The 16,109-nt window shown below is 39.8% G+C and overlaps 1 protein-coding gene across 2 annotated transcripts in view; it reads right to left on the bottom strand.

Annotated features, from left to right (window-relative positions):
- Positions 1-16,109, bottom strand: part of LOC122815755 (26S proteasome regulatory subunit 7-like) — a 435,881-nt gene that overhangs the window by 74,669 nt on the left and 345,103 nt on the right. Inside the window, exon 11 of one of the 2 annotated variants that reach the window (XM_044088517.1) lies at positions 11,462-11,558. The exons of the other annotated variant lie outside the window; for it this stretch is intronic. Within the exon in view, the coding sequence (XP_043944452.1) occupies positions 11,462-11,558 (97 nt within the window). The remainder of the gene's footprint in view (positions 1-11,461; positions 11,559-16,109) is intronic. 2 annotated transcript variants of the gene reach the window in all.

The raw sequence follows: 16,109 nt of genomic DNA, 5'->3' as shown, positions 1-16,109 counted from the left end.
CTCCTGGTTCATAGTAGGGGACCTGTAGACAACTATGATGTGGTAGGGTATTTTGCCTATAGTTATTTGCACTTGGAGAAGCTCAGAGTTATACCATTTTACTAGTCTCGAGGAGTACCTGCATTTAATGAAGACGGATACATCTCCACCTTTGCTTTTTCCACGGCTATTTGAGGTGTGAATGTGTGAAAGCCACTGTAGCCTTTTACAGCCAGGGTGCTCTCTGTGGCCTCGAACCAAGTGTCAGTGACTGCACAGACGTGGGTATCTTCCAAGATGAGGAGTGCTTCCACAGAGTGCAGTTTACTGTTTAGGCTTCTAGCATTAAGCAGCATGACCTTGAGTTTGTCTCTAGTGGATTTACTTTACGTCAGAAGTTTTGCTGTTCTGACGTTGTGTAAAAAAGGCACTATATGGGGGAGGCAAGTGTCTTTGCCAGTATTCAAAAGCCTTGAGGAGGCAGGTGAAAGCCATCACTGTCAAAACAATGTGGTCTGTCGACCATGTCTTCCCAGGCTGTAAGATACTGGATCCCCTTGGAGTGACACCAGAAACTAAGCCAATTATTGAAATCTATAATTTTTTGTCTGTATTGTGGCATCATCCTAGGTGAGGGTAGAATGCTGCTTAGGGCTAAAGACATACCTGCCTGGGACACATAATTTGAGAGTTCAGTCATGTCTCTCTTCATACAGTCCAGTGAGGTACGTCTCAAGTCATTCACTCCAACATGTACTATGACAGAGTCATAATGGTAATTGCTGCTGAGTGACTTGAATGCATGCGTGATTTGATGGATCCTGGCACCTGACAAGCAGCTGACTGTGACCTCCTCCTTGTCTAACCTGGTGAGGGAGACATCTGTGTGGACTCACTATGGAGTTGCTGATGACTACGACATTAGGTTTTGAGGTGTTTGCCTTAGGGGCTTAATTGCTGAGACACTGATGGGTGTGTTATGTGCAGTGGTGGATTCTGTTCTTGTACCAGCATGTGTATGTTGTTTGAGCTTGGGAGGTCTCTGGCCTTTTGGTAGGCTATTAGTGAGTACCTCTGTGTATGTTGGTTTGTGTGTTTTGACCTTATCTTGTGTGAGTGGAGAGACATGTGCGATGGCAACCTGTTTGACATCTTGTTTATTGTTAAGTGAGAGGACTGACTCAAGTTTCATGGTATAGTTACATCTCTCACATTCTGCATTCGTTTGCTTTAGGAACAAGTGGTTGTCAGTATACATGAGGCAACTGCTACATTGTTTCAGGATGCCCATGTCATGGATGGAGAAATGCTGGGAAACTGACTGTCCACAGGAGGAGGAAAATCTTAAGTACTAATTTGTGAGAGGGCAAATTAGATCAGCTATTGCTCTAGGAATAACGAGGAGACATATTCCAAAGATCAGATCAGGGATGAAAAGTGGTGTAATGCTGCTAAGTACTCAGCTGAGATGCCTGCAGTGCTAAACAGCACAACTGCTTTGCTTTCTGAGCAACAGGGAACCTGGGAAAGCTTTAGGGACTGATGTTGGGAAAAAATAAGTTTCTAGGTATTTGTGTCTATACAAGGTACTGTTAAACCCCCATTGCACAGTGCACAGCTACATACAAATGTGAGGCTTATACACAGGTGAAATTAAACAGTTTTAAACTAGTCTGCCAACAGGAAATCACACAATGACCCTTCCTCCAGCGATTCCCAGCTCAGACAAGGTTATGTCCACAGTCTTCTGTCACACGGGTACAGGGGAACTCATCTTAATGTAAGATGTCTGGATTTGAGTTCAAGTGTATGAAAAAAAAATGGGCTATATTCAGCAAGTCTGGATCTAGTCTATGCTAACTAAGCAATATTTCAGTGCAAAACAAGTGCAGGTAATAAGCAGGTGTAAACAGTAAACAGAAATAATACAGTTAAACAGTAAAATACAGATGAAAAAGTGCAAATCAAACTCAAAATAAGCTTAATTTCTTGTTCTTAGCTCTGGATGTCTTGGATTCAAGCAGAAACACTTTGGACCTCTGGCAAAGGAAGCCGAACACAAAGCAGCTCCAGTTAATTGAGCTTAAACCAGAAAAAAAGACACTTAGAATAACGGGCACAATAAGGCTTCAACCAGCAATTCCAAGCTCAGAAGGGTGGAGGCCTAGGCTATGCTAAAAAAGGCCCTTGTGGTCGTTAGCCTAATACCTATGACGCTAACCTCTCTCTCCACAAGAGTGTAGACCACAAACCTTCTTAATGTAAAATAACTGGCCTGAAGCCCAAGCGCTTAAACCAGAACTAAGACACTTTTAGAATAGACACAATAAGCTTTCAACCAGCAATTCCCAACTTAGAAGGATGCAAGCTATCTCCTCCTGCCACAAGAGTGTAGGCCGCAAACCTTCCTATTTAAGATAACGAGTTTGAATCTCAAGAGCTTAAATCAAAACAAAAAAGCTTAAAATAACACAATTTAATCAGGCTACTAAAAAGCAGTAATAAATGCAGCAGAATAAATGCAACTGAACACTTAACAAGTAGGCCTTCCCAACTGATCTCTCCATACTCAACAGAATGAGCGGATGAGATGAGACTGTTAGGAGTGTCCAAAATTAGATTAATAGTAGGCATGAGCAACTCAAAAGCCACCAAGTTTAACAGTACAACAACAGTTGCACGGGTGGGTGGGAAAATCAAACACAGAGATCAGCAACAGTCAGGCAAGCAAGCAAGTCAAATAAACACCCCAGCTAAATAAACATGCCTACAAAAATTTCTAGTTAAAGAGGAATGCCGTTTTGCAGCTCCTCCTAATAATTAGCTGGATGTCATTCATTGTCTGCAAAGGAATTATTTTCTAACTTTTTTAAATGACCCTAGCCAAGGCCTCTTAAAACTCCAAAAAGAACAAAAAAACTTAAAACAAAATTAATGCAATATAAGAAATGAAAAACTTCAAAATCAAATGCAAACAGAGATCAGCAACTGTCCGGCAAGCAAGCAAGTCAAATAAGCACTCCAGCTAAATAAAAGAATAACATAGCTATGCCATTAAGTGAAGGCAGTTATCTTTTGTTTATATTGTGGCATCATTCTTGGCAATGGTAGGATACTGCTCAATACTAGAGTTGCACCAATTTCAGATGCATATTCTGACTAGCTCCATCATCTCCCTCTTCATACGATCCAAGGAGATACGTTTCAAGTCATTCACTCCACTGTGTGCAACAATCATGCCATATGTATACGCAGAATGTAGGACTTGAGGGACATAGTGACACTGTAGATCCTGGCACCTGAGAGGCAACTAACCACACACTGCATGCCAGACTATGCATTCACCTTTCACCAAGATGTTACCAGATATACTGTCTCTGCCATACTGCCTTAGGGGCTTCGGTCTGCCAGCTGAGTGACCCTCTTTTTTGTAATTGTGTTTTCTGTAGTAACAGTGCATGCTGCTTGCCTGTCAATGTGATGATGAAAGTCCTGTATACCAAACCTTCGTCTACGAAGCCTTTGTGTTTTGGGCATGGACTTGGGTACCTCAGCAAATGAAGGCTTGATTGTTTGCCTACAACATGGTAGGCATGGTTGTGCAAGGTGGATGTCAGGACTGACATGTTGGGAATAATCTACAGTCTTTCAAGACAGGTTGGCCTCCAGGGTTAGTAGACACTTGCACCTCTCACATATGGAATAGTCTACAGGAAGACTCAAACAGTTGTCAGCGAGCATGAGGCAGTTCTTGCATTGCCTCAATGTCCTTATTACTACCAGAGTTGTCAACCCTCTCTAGATAATTCCTACTTTGTTCCACATCTTTCTCTCTTCCTTCTATCATGTTTTTAAGTCCATTTTCATTTTACTCATTCACTAGTTAACCCTTCTAAAGTAATTTCAATCTTCCCTATAACTGACTTATACTTGTTGCCCATTCTTTAAATTCCTCATATTTTAAAAAAGAAGTAGGGAAGCGCCAAGGTTTCATTTTTACATCATTATCCTGCATCTTTATCTTTGTTATTATTGGTGTATGATCTAATATATTTCTTCGACGAGTCTCTAAGCTTTTAATAACATGCACAAGGTCCTGTGAAATACAATTTTTATTCAGTGTAGCCTAGTTAATTTACATCAGGAAATCATATGCAAATGGAGTTACTATTTAACTCACATCTCCCATACCAATTACTCTTGCATTCCTTCAGAAATCTGCAGTCCTTTGCTACATTTTCCTCTCTAGGTCCCAAATACACATTCTCACTATTGTAAATTAAGTTCCATAGATAACATTCAATAATGAAAGCTTATTTCCAAAAATTCTACGCTCCACAACAGCAGCTGTAGGTGGAATATAAACGCATGCCAATGTAACCCTCCTCCCTTGTCAATAACCTCATTTTTATCACAAATCTACTATTATTGTCCTTTACTTCCAAATTATTACCAAGGCCCCTCTCACAATCCATATTAAATCGGTCCCCTTTTCCTTTGTCTCCTGATATCCCGCTGAATATCCACCTAAAATCCTTACTTTGTCAAATTCACATGCTCACTTCTCTTGAAATGTGTCTCCTGGAACATTGCTTTCTGTACCCTGCATTTCTCAATATAACAATACTTTTTTGTTGATATATATATATATATATATATATATATATATATATATATATATGTAAGCCATTTACATTCCATGTTAACATTGAAAAAGTCATTCTGATATGAAGCTATTATTCCCACATCGTTATATACAATAATTCTTCTGAATAAGTTTCAATCTTGCAGCTTACATGCACACTCTAATGCCTGGCAGGCTGATCCTGTCTGTAGTTTCTTCCTCTCATGTATACTGGAACCAATGTAACATTTCCCCCTCACTTTTCATATTCAAACAAAAAACTAAATCCACTTAAAAAAAATTCCCATTCAACTCGCACCAAAAGCAAAACTATATACTCTTTCCAAAGGATGTCTCCCCTTTCAGATAGAAGCAGTTACCCCAAAGTCACTGCTGCATCCACAGGTATTACCTATTCTAAAGTTAAGGTTACCCCTGCTAATGCACATGTTACAGCTTGTGTTCCCCACTTGCACACAATCTGCTCTCAGCTTCTCTCTAATCCCTGTGAGGAAAAAAAAAACTTTTCAATAAACACTGACTTCTAGACTGAAGAAAAAGAAAACTGGCTAACTACACACTGTGTGTGGTTTAATGCATTTAAAGTAAGTATTACGGCTGCTTTGAATGCAACTACTTATATAACTACTCACTTCTTAGTTTCAAATAATTTACTTCACTTTTTATTTTCACTGAATTTCTAGTCAATATCCATTTAAAACATACCAAATGCATGCTTGAAGAAAGCGTTGATGTTTCTGTCCTAACAGAGCAAAGTCCTCTTAAATGTGGTACAATACTTGAAAGCTGGCATGCTGTGGTCTTCACAAAACACAAACAGCATTAAGTCATACCCTTAAGATGAATTTGCCTTCTGAAAGTAAACTCTGTATGCTTTTTGGGGACATCATGGGCCTCAGAATTACATGCTAGCAATCCAAAACTCCCAAGCACTCTAAACCAATAAACTCAACAGCAATGCAATTACGATTTTAAGAAAAAGTTCACAAACTAATGTACTTCATGTTCTCCGGAATTTTTCTGGAAGGGAATGAAAGATATACTTCGAATAGAATGTTTATTTTAGTAAAAAAGAAAAAAAAGACAGTGTACTGCTCCACATTTAGCTGTACATTACTCCAACATCCTGGGTATGGGAAAAGTTCAAGCCATGTCTGGGGGACATCTATAGAACTCTGGAAGTCAGTGCAGAAGGGCAAATGTATGCCAGTGGTCATTTCACTTGCATAAAGACTCTTAACCATCATGACCTACCCAACACCTCCTTCTATACTTGCTGCACTAAGCAGGAGAAGGGTAGGACTATGATCACAATGAAAGCAAACAAGTAATCTCCTGAGTGCCCCAACTTCAGAAGAGCCAAACCACACAAGGCACTTGACAAAATTCCAGCAGGGGACTGCAGGTGTCACTCATAGTAGCTGCCAACTTGTGCTCATCCACAAGAATGTGACCACAGTAGTCAAAAACAGTGGCAAAACACCAACTGTGCAACAATGTCCTGCAAGCTGATATAAATTCTTGCCCCCATATTTGATAATGTACCACATCAGGGACTGAATGCTGAACTAACAGATGGCAGGTCCTAGAAATAAAAAAAAAACAGACTCCATGGTCAGAAAGCAGAGAAAAGCAATGCCCTTAGATCCACTTTAACAGCACACACACACCTCAATGGATGGGTGAGGAAAGAACACTAACTCTCTGCCTAAGCATAAGCTCAGCATCAGTGATGGGACAGACTGGAAAGGGAAAGCCCAGTCACAATTCAGTGAAGACTGTTCACCAAACAACCATCATAAGAGTCTGAAACATGCAATAGCTCTCCTGCCACAATGTCCTCAGAGTCCACATTAACCACCTCCTTAAATTTCAGAACACTTTCAAGATTGTGACAGCATTTTGCCCACAGGACTCAACTCTGCTTGAACTTAGACTCTGAGCCACATTCTCATATAAACTACTAGAACAAAGTCTCTTGGGGCTTCTCCAGGGGCAAAAAGCAGCCACCTAAAGACATGAGTATAGTTCAGCAAATGAAAAGACCATCTTTTTAGCATGAGCCAAAAACAATATCTGCAAATTTAGGAAAACCTTCTGGGACAATGACCAAAGGTGGAATCACTGCAAGAATGCTCTTGGGAGTCAGGCAGCCATATGCAGGGCCATTCACCTTTGAAGGATTCATATTAGGGCTATTGTTTCGCAAGGATTTAGCCATGAACCCAAACATCTCAGACAGCTCTGGACCCTGAAACAATCTCAAGAAACAGCACTTTCTAAGAATATGCTTGACCAACACAGACTAAAGGTAAATTCAACACTCCCATATACTAACTATGCAACAACTTAGGATCAACAGCCATCAAGGCACCCTACAGCTGCAGGGGGCATAGGAGCTCCCCAGAGTTTACAGTGGACAGCAAATACACTACAATCAAAGGCTGGAAACAACTGCCCTGGTCTTGGGTTTCAGAAGTACTGGTCTCTACCCTCATCCAAAACAATGACAGCCAGTAAAGGAACAAGCAAAAGCTGTTAAAAAAGAGGAAGGTGACCAGAGAAACATGGAGATGACTGAAGGCAGTCAGGCCCAAGTTCTACTTACTTAAAAGACTACACTAGCTGGGATGGTAATCCCCCCCCCCCCCAGAAGGCTCAAACTGGAGTTCACCAATACAGGTAAGCTATAGGATTCCCAATTTGCAAACTTGTTGCTGACTGATGTTTAGTTTTACTCACAAGGTAATGACAAGTTTTCCTCTTTGTCTTCATGGATGACTAACAGTGGACCAAAAAGACAGGAAATTATCCATTCATACAAAAAGGAGGAAGCTTCTTCCTCAGGAAGCCCTATATCACAACCATGGTGGCCTGGCTAAAGTGCATTCCTCTCAAACTGACAGCAAAGCAAAAGAACTACACCCTAAAAGAGAACAACCTTAGCTATTTCATTCTGTATGGATACATAACCAAATCTGTAACTCTTGCCATCACTCTACTCAAATTACACAGAGCACCTGGAAAGCCTGCCACTGAAGTCCTGTAAGACCCCTTTACTTGAGCCCACACTGTGGGAGGTCCTGGAGTTTAAAAGCAAATTTTACGTGGAAGAACTACATTCTGGACAGCTGCGATATATAGTTGAGAGCTCTAGACACAAACATGGCAGAGATGAATGCTCTTGCCACATCTATCTAAACCTCTATAGTCCTCGTCAGACAGCAATGGAGACAATTGCTGTGGTCTCTAGGAATACTGCTGACCCAGAAAAATTACAAAGGAATCCACTCTGAAATATCTGGTCACTACTTAAGTCCAACTGGATGGAGGCTTATACTGGATAATGAACCTCTTGGGAAGAAACACAGGAAAAGTCTAAGTATGAGTTCTTTGAATTTTATAAAGTCTGGAGGCGAAGGGGGATGACTGGAGTCTAAGTGTTTTTAACCTAGGGGAAGTACCAGTACAAAGAAGAAAATTCCCTAATAAGAGGCCATCCAAGCAGGGGTACAAGGTGTGGAAGGGCTTATTGCCCTTGGCTATCTTTCCACATCTCAGAAACAAGGGCCTCAAAATCCTCAAGCATCCAAGGGGATACAAAGAGTCTCACATCCTTCAACAGCTACAAAAGAAAGCCCAAAGCCTCACAAAAGATGACAGCATGTGCCTGGTACTGGGTAAATGAAGGCTTGGGTGCATCTATGTGCATACCATGGGAAATGCATGACAGCGAGAGATCTGCAACCATCACATCAAAGTCACTAAAGATAAGATCCCACACCCATGACACAAGGTCATCCTACAATATATCAAACATTCTGTAAACTGTACTCTTCTCAGACCCCACCAGAGGCTCAATAACAGCCCTACTGGGACTGATAAACCCTCCCAGGTCGAGCTGAGGTCTCAGGAAGAGATGCCCTGGCCACAAGGTCTAACAACTTGCTCCTGGGTGATGCAAGCACATCCTTGATATTAGGATGGACATCGCTACGTAAGATCTGAATAATTATGGAATAGATGACGCAAGCTCTCCAGAATACATCTCCCAGGGTGAAAGACGTCGTTGTTCCTCTATCAGTCCTCTGGTCAACTGCCACCAGGTGAGAATGGAACAAGCTCAAGCCCTTGCTCACCAGGAGCAAGCCCTGTCCCTGCAAGAACCAAAAGGTTGCACAAAATATAGATTTGTATTGAAGAGAGCTAAATCTTAGTCCTCTAAACTACAATTTTCTGTGATAAAACACTGGCCTTCCCTTGGGACATAAGGGCATCCCACCAAATACTGTGAGAGGTTTCTTCCCACAATCTGATATAAGGTTTCAAAGTTTAAACTGCCACAAAGAACTTTGAAGAAAAGGTCATGTGAATATGAGAGCTTTTACTGATCAATAAAACCAGGTGGTTTAGGATGACCCGATTTGAAAGGATGTTTTAGAGCTACAGATTCAAGATTCATATATATAATAAAAGCAGAAAGTAATAATTCAAAGTGGAAAGGGATGATGATGAACTGGTGGTGGGGAATTCAAGAAATAAGGAGAGAATAGGATTTTAGATGTAGATCCCTAAGGAAAATAACCATACAGAATACTGTACTCTAAGTAGCAGAAAGTATTTTAAGAACTAAGCCAACACAAGAATGGAGAAAGGAGATTTTGCCAAAAGGATTACAGAAAACAGGCAAGTGGAGGCTGGAATTTCTGAAGAAAACTGGCAAAGGAACAAAAGTATTGACAGGAAATAAGTAGAGAGGCAAAGGTAATGGGATGAGGCCAAGATGATGTTTGGACTGCAGGCTAGAGACAGCCTTCCCTACCAGGAACTGATATCAAAGTATAGGCAAAGGGACAGGGACAGAGGAATCTTATGTGAAAAACCTGTCCTGGCAGACTTTTTAGCTGAATCTAGAAGAAAAGCCGCTGTTAAAAAAAAGGATAATTAATAGGGCCCATAAAATATTGCACAGTAACTATAAGAACCAATCAGAATATGCTAGAAAAGATTTGGAAGACAGACCAGAGAAGCAATTTACAATGAAAAAAATTAGAGGGCTTATGGCTTCCCACCCAGCAGCAAAGTCCAGAAGGTTTAGGCTTTTTGTTTGGAAGTGTTTGCATGGGTGTTTTACACCCAAATAAGACTTCAAATATTTTTTTCTTCAGGTAGACAGCAAGTGTTGGTGTTGTGATGGAGAAGAAAGAGGCAAATGTGAACATACATTTTGGGAGTGTAATGAGTTGGCAGACTTTAAAAATTCCCTACAGAGTACTCTGTCAGAAATATTGGGTGAGCAAATGACTAACCAAGGAAATGATTCTTTTGAGCTGGGCACAGAATCTGAACAGCCTAGACAGAGTAAAGCCTTGTTAAGTTTAATTCTGTTGGGTGCCAAAAAAAAACCAATTATTATAAGATGGAAATCAAAGTCTAAACCAACAGTATTTGGAGAACTGAATATTATAAAAGACATAAAAGAACTGGAAGAGGGATCTTTAGAAAAGAGAAAGCACAAATTACACAGAAAAAAGGAAACTGAGAACAATACATGCAGAATAAAGTTCAGGAACAGGAGGAGTGAGGTTTAAGGAAAGGCAGGATTTGAGCAAATTATGTAATGGTGGACTGATGACAGTTACAAAGAAAGAAAAGATATGTGATGTATAATGTATGTAAAAGGAAAAAAATGTTAACATGGCTTCTTTTATGTTAATGCATGTCTGCCTGCGATCACTTAATAAAGGTGTTAAAAAAACTTTTACTGATTATAGCAAAGACCAAAATCTGAACTGTGCAAGCACAGCAAAATAAGAACTGATGAGTGAAGGGATGGCTTGTGCAGTCATTCCAGACAGTGGTAACATCAAAAAAGATGCATAACCATATTGGGTGGAAAGAATGAACATAAGTACAAGTCCCACTAAGTAAGGGACCTTCATGTTAAACCTCACACTTCACAGTAAAAAAAAGTCATCAAATTTCATGTCTGGTATGATGTGCAACCTGTTCAGACAGTAGTCAGTTTATATACTATCAACACTAATGCTGTTACAGGTTGGAGTTTTAATGTTTTTTCAAGGTGCAGCGATTTAAGAGCTGAAAATATATGTTTTGGAGGTGCAGGAGCAAACCCCCCCCATGTAGGGAGTATGAAGACTTTTGCTCCCCACAGGTAATACTTTGTGTTACTATTTCTGTTTTCAGATAGCTACATTTGTTGAAATGCACATTCAGTTCCTTTAGGTTCAGCTGGATGGAAGCATTCAGATGGAAAAAGTTAATTACATCATAATGTCTCCCAAAACGAGCAGTCATCAAAGCCTTCTCGTGCATTATGCCTGTTATGTGAAGGTTTCTTAGTACATTTCTGTGTCTAATCAAATGACAGGCAATTCTTTCTTTCTTTTTTTTTTAAACAACTTAAAATAGACTAATGTTTTGCAATTACTAGCAATTACTTCGCGATTTTGAGGTCAGTAACCAATACACTGTTTTTTGATTGGGAAACAGTCTGGTGTGCATTTTGAATGATGAGAAAAAATAAGGAGTGTAACTGCCAATGCCCAAGTTTATGGCTGGTTCATACCAACGTATGTCAATACAGCGATACCATGAGCCTTATTTATGTTGTTTTCTGCAAGCAGTTGCTAGATCTGTTTTAGAATTCAAGCTGGATTCATCATGATTTGCAGACAGTTACTGATGTTATTTACTGCACAGCTGACTGCTCCTTGGAGTATAAATTGTGTTATATTAATTATTTCACTGATAACAAATACACTTCATCTGATTCTGGAATGAAGAAACACTACATGAATTACAAACTAAACATACCTGTACTGTTTGGGCAAAGCCGAGCAAGTAGTTCAAACCTTATACCTTTTTCAACACTCATAGATCCTGCATGTATCTTGAATATATGTGTACGGCCCTGAAACACAAAATGCAAAAGTAAATTAAATACTTTTCTACTGAAGACTACCAGAGTGTTCATAAAATGTCAAGGCCAAGTTTTGCCAAAGAATATTAACATACAAGTTGCATTTTTGGCACATAGTTAGTTTAAACCTTATGCATGAAAATAAAACCCAGGATAAAATCACCTATCCTAATTATTGGATTGAAGTCCTACTATGGGCAGCCCTGTCCTGCAAAGAAAGAAAATAATCATTTGCCCTGGCACTTCAGCAGAACACAAACTTAACTTTCTTCAAGACATTTCAGAAACTGTGTAGCCTGTGAAGGATACAGAAGAGACTGGAACAAATCAATCATAACACTCAAATTACTGAATAAAATATTATTTTAGCATACTTCAGAGTTGCCCTGGAATCTTAGCAAGTATGACACTATTATCCAGCTACAGGAAAACTGCTGACCTCTTGAGACCATATTCACATACTGGAGCTAAGCACTTTGAAAATGTCACAGAAACTGAGCCAAGCCCTAAAACAGAAATGAGTAACTGGCAGTAATCCTTCATTCTTATTTTTTCTTCATCAGGAGAGTACATTTTCAAGTCTGAGATGAGCCAAGAGTTTTGCAAAATTAAAGTCTGAGACTTCAACAAAGCACACTGGTTTAGAGGGCTTTTGCCTTACCACGGCTGACTACTGGCTCTGCTTCTATGAGACAAGGAAGACTCAAATTAAAAAAAAAAAAACATTTCCCTTATAAATGTACACTTTTTTTTGGCTAGAAACTCTTCAGAGCTACAATATTCTACTATACCATACTTTGAGAGTCTCTTAGATCTGCTAGCTAAAGTGATTTTATCTGGACTAATCATTTGTACTCCCTCTTGTTAGTCCTGTCATCATCTGTGTCACAGGTGGGATACCAGACTTGACTCAAACCTTCTGGATTACCTTGGTTTTCAACCCCCAAAAAAGATAAGACATCTGAACTCCAAGGGGACTGAGTGGATATAAAACTATTCAAAAGTCACTGCTATACACTGCACAGATTTATACCAACTTAAAAGTGTTCTGGTGTGCATACTTTTTTGAAATGCAAAATAATCAGACTCAAACAAAACTTCTATCCCAACCATATGTATACTGTGACGTATGGCATAATTATCCAACTATAATCACGTAATGTTACTGTAGAGGTTTACTTGGCGCATTTACAAAAAAGAAACTCCTTTTTATTTATGTTTTTTTTAATGGCCACTATTACAGTACAAACTTAGGCAGTCAAATTCCATAGTTAAACACCTGGTAATGTCTTGCACTACCTATCCTGCAGCAACTTTTTCCAATGAATCCAACTGTAAAAACTCCTCTCTAGTTAGAATTTGTTTATAACACAAGTCCATCTGCTGGGCCCAGTTACAACCAGTGAAATACAAACCGGTCTATAGCTAAACCAGGTACATCCAAGGAAAGTGGATGCATTGGCATGGATACTGCCAGTTAGTAAATTTGGCTGTAGACATATACTTGGAAAAAACTTTGGGAAGGGCTGCATACATAGAAAGACGGATGGAAGAATTGACTTGAAAAGGCTTCTAACTTGTCTAGGCTGCTGCTGAAATATTTAATAAGGGGTGTGGCCTGTAGTGTGACTTGTTATACTTTCTGGTCTGCTTTGGTTTCCTACAAAGCAGTCTCTTAACTAAAGTAAAGTTCCTTAACAAATGAAAAGACTAGTTCAACAATTTCATAAATACTGGACAGTCTTCCCTTTTCTTTCCAGATATGTAATGAGCTGATTGGCAGATTTGCCAAACAGTGTTTTACTATCAAACTGTGCCCCTGTCAGAATTCATATTTTCCAGGTATGGCTGAGATCTCCACAAAATATACCTTTTCAGAGTTATAGCTATGGCATTTTCCCTTACAGTTGCATTAGCTGTATGAGAGGTGGCCTAATGGTTAAGGTGTTAGCCGTACAAACACAAGGTGCAGGGTTTGAGTCTCAAAAGGGATAATTGGCTAGGCTTAAAATGGCTCGCAAGGGCAGTTAGCTTAGTACTAACCTATGAACCTATGAGAGATAAAACCTGCTGTATGTCCTCAAAGTTGTTTTAGCCACACTAGTTTCATCAGCTTACCTTGCAGTACTCAATTCAAGAAGTGGCTACAAGGTTGTTACATGCTGCAGTACCATCCCTGAAAATAAAGCACATGCATAAAAGCAATTTAGAAAAAAACAGGCATAAAACCTCTTGCCAGGACTACTCACCACTGTAAGGACTTTATCAAAATGTAAGGTAGCAATGTTAGTACTCTTTTGTGAATGGACAGCGGACATATATTACCCATGGAACAGTCTTCTGATTCTTGAACAAATCAGGTCTATCTGGATGAGACCTATAATGTCAATCCACTCAATGTGAAAGGAACCTGCTTAAGGATTTTAAGACAGCCACATGATGATATCTTGAAACAATGGGATGAAAGGATGTAAATTCTACAGCTGTAACTACTATCCTCATCTATAATCAGTAAACACCCTTACTTGTGAGACAACACTTACCACAAGGAAAACACTTATGAAGTTCAGTTTCAACAAAGGTTATGAAGAAAAATTAGAGTGCATCAGGTCATTATCAAAATGGTGCTTTATGGCAGTGTCTATTCTTAAACAACATTGTTCTTCCTCACTAGATCTCAAGGGATAGGGATCACTTTCAGAAATGGAAAGTCTTAGACCAACAAAGCTGTTTCTTTGCAGCTCAAGGGATCCATGCGTTTATGAAGTTCAGAGTTAAGTACTAGGCTATCTGCCCTTGCAGGCCTTTTTAAGCCTAACCAAATTACGTTTTTATGGTCGAAATAACCCATTTAATTTGGTTATAGATTGGCCTTACCCATCCCATGGTCAATACTTACATATTACCCATAATGAGGAATAAATGGGATCAAACCACAGATAATTTAAAGGGCTGTGCGCATGGGATAAAGCATTTAGGAGCTGTTTCTGTCCATTAGGGGGCAGTTTTGGGGTAAATTGCAATGTTTCCCAGCCGTATAACTAAGAAGCACTTGAAAATGGACAGGCACAAACTTTGTTTTACATGGATGATGAGTCAGTTCCACAGCAGCAATATTGTCAGAGAAATATACCTGTCCCTCCAATCCATTCTGTTGATGGTGTAGAAGAGATTTAGATCCCTAGACAGAGTACTTCTGATGTCATTTGACTTGATGTACAGTAAATCAATCAGTAATGAGTCAGAGCCAGACTCAGGTCACATCTTAGCAGGATACAGGGTACAGTGACAAAGCTTTGAGTCCGTCCATGAAGGACTGGTTGTTTAGGTTTTGTACCCTTTTAAGTAACGGATCTACCATGAGCATTCCAGTTGTACCATGTGTCTGGACAGATACATGCCAAAGGGAACATTATATTCAATGCCTGGCTTAATGAGGGCCGAGTACAGGGGGAGAACATCCTAAGAAATCTAGACAAAATTCCTTTGTTTATAAGTTGTGCAATTTAGATGGTCTTTCTTACAACAGACACATGTCGGTCAAAAGTTCAGTCACTGTCCACACAAGTTCCCCAATCCTGAACAACGGGGTTAACTCTTAGTGGTGTACTGTCAATGTGTTGCTACCCGCTGTAGATGACTTTACCAAAGGATACATTAATGTATTTTGCATTTAGTTTCAGACCACGACTGACACCAGTTATTTATTTGAATTTTGGGACAATGATGTATGTATTTAAGGTGGACAGGTCTAGAATAGGTCTCCAACTTTTTCCTTTCTTGGAACTAGGAATAGTCTGGAGTAGAATCCCTTTCCTTGTTCTGTTGTTGGCACTCTTTCCACAGCTCTCATGTTTGCTAACTGCATTATCTGTTGTAGAGCCTCTGTTTCTCGATTTGGAGGTAGATTTGGCATTCCTCTTTGACTGGTAAAGTGTGGAAGTGGAACCGGTAACCTGATCTATGGTTTGTAAAATCCACTTGTCTTTTGTGATATAGTGCCAGTTCTTTGAAAACAAGGTTAATTTGCCTAATGGAGCTAAGCTATTTGTTCCTGGTAGGCGGATTTAGAGTTAAGTCACTGTGGTTGTGTTGTTGTAGTGGCAGTGGTTGTGTCTGTGCCTCTTGTTGTTACCTTGCCACTGTCGCCCTCTGTAGGCACCTCCTCTGGATTGGTTTCTGCCTCTGGAACGCTCTATTCCTGCCCCTTTGGGATCTTGTGGAGTCAGGAAAGGACCAATTTTTGGCAGGCCAGTTCCTGCTAAACCTTGGGGGTTGAACCTGCAAGAAATCTTTAACCGTTTGAACAGATTTTGCCTTTTCTTCCATTTTCTTCATTACCTGCTGGGCAGGTGTACCAAACAAGCTGGTCTTATCCATAGGAGCATCTAATAACTTAGCTTTAACATGATCCGTAAAGCTTGTTCCTTTAGCCATGCATGCCTTCTTATCACTGTGCCAGTCATGGCTGATCTAAATGAAGCCTCCAGTGCATCATAGCCACATTTTAAGGAATGGTTACTAACCTGTTGTATGTTATTT

Source organism: Protopterus annectens, chromosome 11.part0, assembly GCF_019279795.1.
Source record: "Protopterus annectens isolate FY-2018-M chromosome 11.part0, PAN1.0, whole genome shotgun sequence".
Taxonomy (NCBI): domain Eukaryota; kingdom Metazoa; phylum Chordata; order Ceratodontiformes; family Protopteridae; genus Protopterus; species Protopterus annectens.
Note: the sequence above shows the minus strand (reverse complement) of the source record. Positions and strands in the feature narration are given on the sequence as shown.